We start from the raw sequence: 5,865 nt of genomic DNA on the forward strand, positions 1-5,865 counted from the left end.
ATGTGCAAAGAAGGCCTACTGACGCTCCGGTTCGAAGATGTGACTACGGGACAGAGGTTCAGGGCCAAAGGGGTAGAGGAAGACCTAGGAAAACTTTGGAAGAGACTCTAAGAAAAGACTTAGAGTACTTGGTTCTAACGGAGGACATGACACAAAACCGAGCGCAATGGCGTTCTAGGATTCATATAGCCGACCCCACTTAGTGGGAAAAGGCTTTGTTGTTGTTGTTGTATAAGCGTAGACACTTATTTATACGATATATAATAAATTTACTTAAATTTATTTAGTCCGCCTAGGCCTTTGCCTAGCCGTCTAGCATCTGACCCCAGGCCACCGCCTGGCCTAGCGTGTTTTAGAACTTTAGTTGCAATACATTGAGGTTCTGATCCCCGCCCTGAAGAAGAATGAGGTTTTGCTGAAATTGGAAGCAGATAGTCTTCAACCAGTTGATTGGAAAATCAGAAAGGCGAGCAGCGGCCTCTTTTCCCCGGCAAATTCCCTCAAATACCTGGGAATTCTGTTTCTCATGTGATTTGTGATGTTTTTATAATTTTTTATCTTCAACATTCGTAAATAAAACTTATGCCAGAACACTAAATATAATCTCTCACCCATTTCGTAAGTGCTCCACCATTTCGTAAGTGCTCTCAATATTTTATATTGTTTTTTTTATAAAGATAATAAGACAAAAATGAATAGTAATATAAAATGTTGACGTGCTTTAACCGTGACCACACAAACAGGAGGGCATGGAAACAAAGAGGGCAGACAATCCTTGTCCAAATGAAAAACCTTGAAACATTTTGGTCTCCCAGGCATTTGAGGCAAGACAGAGTGTAATGATTTTGGTCTCCCAGTATGGAGAGAGTAATGATTTATTATGTGAATGTTACTCTTTATTTATAGTCAAGAATAAGGAGAGGATTAACTTGTCCTTCAAGTAAATACAATCCTATAGGAAAAGTATAACTAGCAACCAAATCTATCTCGGATTTCTCAACCCAAGAATATCTATAACTTACGATATTATTTGTAAAACACTGCAATTCAAAACATGGCATGGCCAAAACTAAGGCTCCACAATTATCTTTCCGGTAGCATGGCCATCGCTGATCCTATCCCAAGCGTCCTCCGCCTTGGTCAGGGGATACTTTGAGTCAATTATAGTCTTCAGCTTCCCTTCTTTCACCAACTTAATAAGATACTCAAGGTTATCAGCCATGGGAAATAAGAACAGTGGCACCAGTTGCTTCTTAGAAAAGGTAAGTTTCTTCAGTGCAACGCTAAACAGAGAGCTGGGGGTGGGAGTAACATCTATTACCTTACCGTTCGCACTCAAATTAGGCTCAAAAGTTGACCAAGGAATGCATGTTGCACAGTGGATCACAACATCATATTTTCGACCAGATGGACTCCTAAGAGCTGCACCTTCTGGGGTCTTGTAGTCAATAACCTCATCAGCCCCTAGGCTTTTGACCAGTTCAATGTTGCGGGCACCACAAGTGGCTGTAATATGAGTATTTCCGAGCTTTGCCAACTGAACCGCATAGAGACCTACACCACCTGAAGCAGCTGTGATCAGGATGTTTGCTTGCTGACCACTTCCATCAAGCTTGATCCCTGCAGTTTGTGTAAGAGCCTGGTGAGCTGTGAGACCAGCAACGGGTAATCCTACAGCGGTGGCTGCTGAAACTTCCGGTGGCCTTGCAACAGTTAAACTCTCCATTGTCACGGCAAATTCAGCTAGTCCACCTCCAGTCTTTGATTCATTGTCGAAGAACAGAATGAGACAAAAGGGGACATGGTATGTATCAATGAATGATGCATCAGATATCTAGGTGACACATTCTGTCACTGGGTTTGCATATTAAGCACACCAAAAGTGGTTTTTACATGCAATAGTTCAGTCTCATGCCGACTGGAATGACACTAGGGAAAGAGGCACACAAAGTCGATGAAGGGTTAACGAGGGTTTACAAATACAACAATTCAGATTGGAACAAATGGATTCAACTTTTCAAATTAGTAGATACTTATTCAGATATCATTGATGAAAATAATAGTTCTAAATTAAGTTAAATCCATCTATATGCATGTTTCCTAGATGTATGTGAAGCCTAAAAGATGCTATTTCCAAAACATGATATGGGAGCTTAATTCCCTTTTTCTGAATTATGTTATCCTTTCAGTTAAATTTTACTTCGCCGAAAACGAAGACTAAATTTGAAGAATTTCAAGTGAAACAGAGAAAATGAGCTAGTATATAAGGGAACTTACAAGAGTGTTAACCTTCCCAACAACTTTGTCACCAGGTTTGAATTTTTTTACTCCAGGTCCTACCTTTACAACCTCTCCTGCCACATCAATACCTGTTCCGAGTTCCACCAATGAATATCTTCAGTTAATAAAACGACTTCTCACAAAATGCGGTCCTGTGAAAACTTCTACATAAAACATGTTAAGAAATGCATCCCACCCTTTCCCTTTGAAGAACTCGAAAAACTATGCTATAATATCGATGTTTACGTAAGAATCTCTCCCCGGAAAACACACAAATTCCACTCCAGAAGTTTATTAGATGAAATGAACAAGAAACAGGTGTTTAAGCATTTATCGAACATTCGTACTACTTTTCAAGAAGAAGATCAAATAATACATGGAATGAAGCATAATTACGTAAAGAGTTATAAACACAAAATGGATCCCCTAAGTAGCAGCGTCTCAAGACAGCCAAACCAAATTACCAGGTATGTGCGGAAACCTGCGAGGCAACAAAGGCCAGAGCATGCCTTTCTGAGCTTTCCAATCAATTGCGTTTAGACTAGTTGCCTCCAATTTCAGCAACACCTCATCTTTTTTCGGATTTGGAATCGGAACTTCAACATGCTGCAATAAAGGCCAATGTCATGACAAGAATGTGTTCTGCAAAGTTCTTCAAAGCAACAAAGTATCCACATAATAGACCAACAACTTTGTTTAACATTTCATAAGCATATACAAATGGTAATTTTCTCGATAACAAAACCTAGTAACTGAGTAAATCCCTGTTACTATTTCTTTCATCATGTGATTCAGATAAAAACAATAAAAGTAAAAGATAAAACCTCTTCCTTTATCCTTTCCTTCCCAACATCGCAATGACTCAATCAAGTACTCGTATTCCAAGTGGGATTGCAGTTATTAAACTGAAAATATGACTTCACCCCTAGAACATAGATTTTTTATGTAAAACCCGACATAATTGTTTTACTTGATTAAACCCCAATAATTAGGATCCCCATAAGCATATTCCTTAATTAAGCTTGAATACAAATATTTTACATGTTTCCAATGGCTATATTATCCCTAATAACAATTGGATTTAGACATTTCTTTTCCTATTCTATATTATCCCTAAATGGGTACATTAATGATATATAAATAGACAAACATTATGAAACTCATTGAAGGCGCAAAACAAGGAGTAAATCTTTGATATTGACATGATTGGAGAATACTTGCAATTTTGTAAAATGATTGCAACTCATATTAAATTTTGGATTTTATTTAGAGGTTAAGAAGTGCACGGGTATTGAACTCCCGGAAGAAAAAAAGAAAAAATACAGGTGAGTTTACGTTTATGAAATAAGAGTTACAAGTCTATAAACAACCTTTAAACCAGAAGTTCCGCCGCCATAGTTGTCGTACTGAACAGCGTGCATGGTCTCATTGGCCATAGTCTCTCAGTTGTAAGTCCAACCAACGTTCCGAAGAGCCGCAGAAACTTGAAGCTCCTCCCTCCCGGATTCTATCAAATACAGAGCTTATGCTAGTACAGCAATAGACTCATTAGCCCATGTCTATAGTGGAACAAATATACGCGTGATTGATTGATGTTCACTGATTGACCCTTGTCTATTGTGGAACAAAGACACGGGATTCATGGGCTATAGTGGAACAAATAATACGCGTTATTCATAATGATGTTGACTGATTGACCCTTGTCTGTCGTGGAACAAATACACGTGATTCATATTGATGTAGACAGTACAATCAGTATATGGTTTACAGTACGTATGTGGTCCACATGTTAAATAGACGATCAATAATTACATGGTCCCTATGTTAAATAGACAACACGTAAGTGGTCCATATGTTAAATATACAATAAGTGTATGCAGTAGCAGAACCGGGAAGAGATGGGAAATTCAAAATAATGCAAGATTCAATCGAAGTGGTTGCTTTTATATTGGAGAGTGTAAAGTTTTGAGTCAATATTCATAGTAGAAAATAGTCTCTCCACTAAAACGGTTGTAAACGGTAATATCAAAACCAATGTAATAAGCTTAAATTGGCTAGGTTTATATTCTAAAAATAGACGCTAGTCAAACAGCGGACTGGAACTTAGTAGCTAGGCGCCTAAGACAGATCTAGGCATGAGCCTAGTGGGATTTAAACGAATTTCTTTTATCATAAAATAAGCATTAAGTTGTAGGCCTATTTGATTGAACGATCTAGGGTTTAGAAAGAGAGAAGGAGCCGACTATATTAGGAGAAGAGAGAGTGATTTAATCGTGAGGTGTGTTTGATTCACACAATTGTGCCTTTATTTATAGTAGTAGGATAGGTAAAAACATTTTCCTTTAGGATTACAATATTTAATAGGTAATCAACCCCTGATATAAATATAAGATACATTCCCAGATTCCCTAAGATTTACACAATCACATTCCTATTCTAAATATGACTGCAACACTTTCCCTTGTAGCTAACGGGGGGAATACGTCTCCTCGTAATCACTCCCAAGGCGCTGAGAGAAGCCTTGCACTACGAGGTGTGCTTTGTATCGTACTATTTCATTCTTCTCATTACGCTTCCTCACGAAAACCCACTTATAGCCAACGGGCTTCACGAGTTGTGGTGTAGGAACGATAGGTCCAAATACCTTACGTTTCGCGAGCGAATCGAGTTCAACCTGGATTACTTGTTTCCAGTTTGACCAATCAGTTCTACGTCGGCATTCATCCATCGACGGAACGTGGTTCAATGTCATCACTAAGCATGATGTTAGTAGCTACTGAATACGCGAATGCATCGTCGACGATCATTTCATTCCTATTCCAAACCTTATCTAATATTGCGTAATGGACCGAAATCTCGTGATTCTCAAGAGGCCGGCATGTTTCGTCTGAAGCATCGCCGTAATCTAGAATAACCTCATGCGTTGGATCAGATGAGTGAGCGATGGTCGGATTCAAACTAGGGTCACTAGTTGGTGCCATTTTCCTCTTCCAAGGTTGTGAATCCTTTGAACCAAGGGGTCTGCCACGCTTCAGGATAGAAGCAAATGATTGGCTAGCTGCCAATGTACCGTACCGCGTGGAAGGTGCGGCCTCCCTACCTTCGGGGACGGTCCGGCCTTCCCAGGCAGGTTGTTGACGTACACAGGGTACATCTATCCTTGCAGGTATGTTTGCAGCGAGTATATGTGATATTGTCACCTTTGCTAGATCATTAAAAGCATCCAGCATACTTTGAGCAATGCTCTGAAAATCTATAATTCGTCGCACCTCAATTTCAGATTGGGCAGTGCGGGGATCTAAATGAGACATAGTGGGAGCATACCACGACAATTTGTGGCGTTCTACGAGAACGTTAGCATGCTTATCTCCCCCTAATGACCGGAAGACTGTCTCATCAAAGTGACAATTTGCAAAACATGTGGTAAAGAGATCTCTTGTCAATGGTTCAATGTCATCACTAATCATAACCGACATAGATTCCCATTTTTCTCTGAGGACCCATTTTGGTACGTAGTGACGGTGCTATTGGCACATAAATGGCGCACCCAAACACCTATAAATGCAAGACGTCAGGCTCGTATCC

General features: G+C 39.6%; 1 protein-coding gene across 1 annotated transcript; it reads right to left on the reverse strand.

The window, feature by feature from the left end:
* Positions 1-874: 874 nt before the first annotated feature.
* Positions 875-3,982, reverse strand: LOC103435882 (chloroplast envelope quinone oxidoreductase homolog). The gene is made up of 4 exons (XM_008374311.4): positions 3,651-3,982; positions 2,745-2,886; positions 2,278-2,369; positions 875-1,759 (listed from the first exon to the last, which is right to left on the reverse strand). The coding sequence occupies exons 1-4, from the start codon at positions 3,714-3,716 to the stop codon at positions 1,070-1,072; spliced, it is 990 nt and encodes a 329-aa protein (XP_008372533.3). The 5' UTR covers positions 3,717-3,982; the 3' UTR covers positions 875-1,069.
* Positions 3,983-5,865: the final 1,883 nt, after the last annotated feature.

Source organism: Malus domestica, chromosome 05, assembly GCF_042453785.1.
Source record: "Malus domestica chromosome 05, GDT2T_hap1".
Classification (NCBI taxonomy): Eukaryota; Viridiplantae; Streptophyta; class Magnoliopsida; order Rosales; family Rosaceae; genus Malus; species Malus domestica.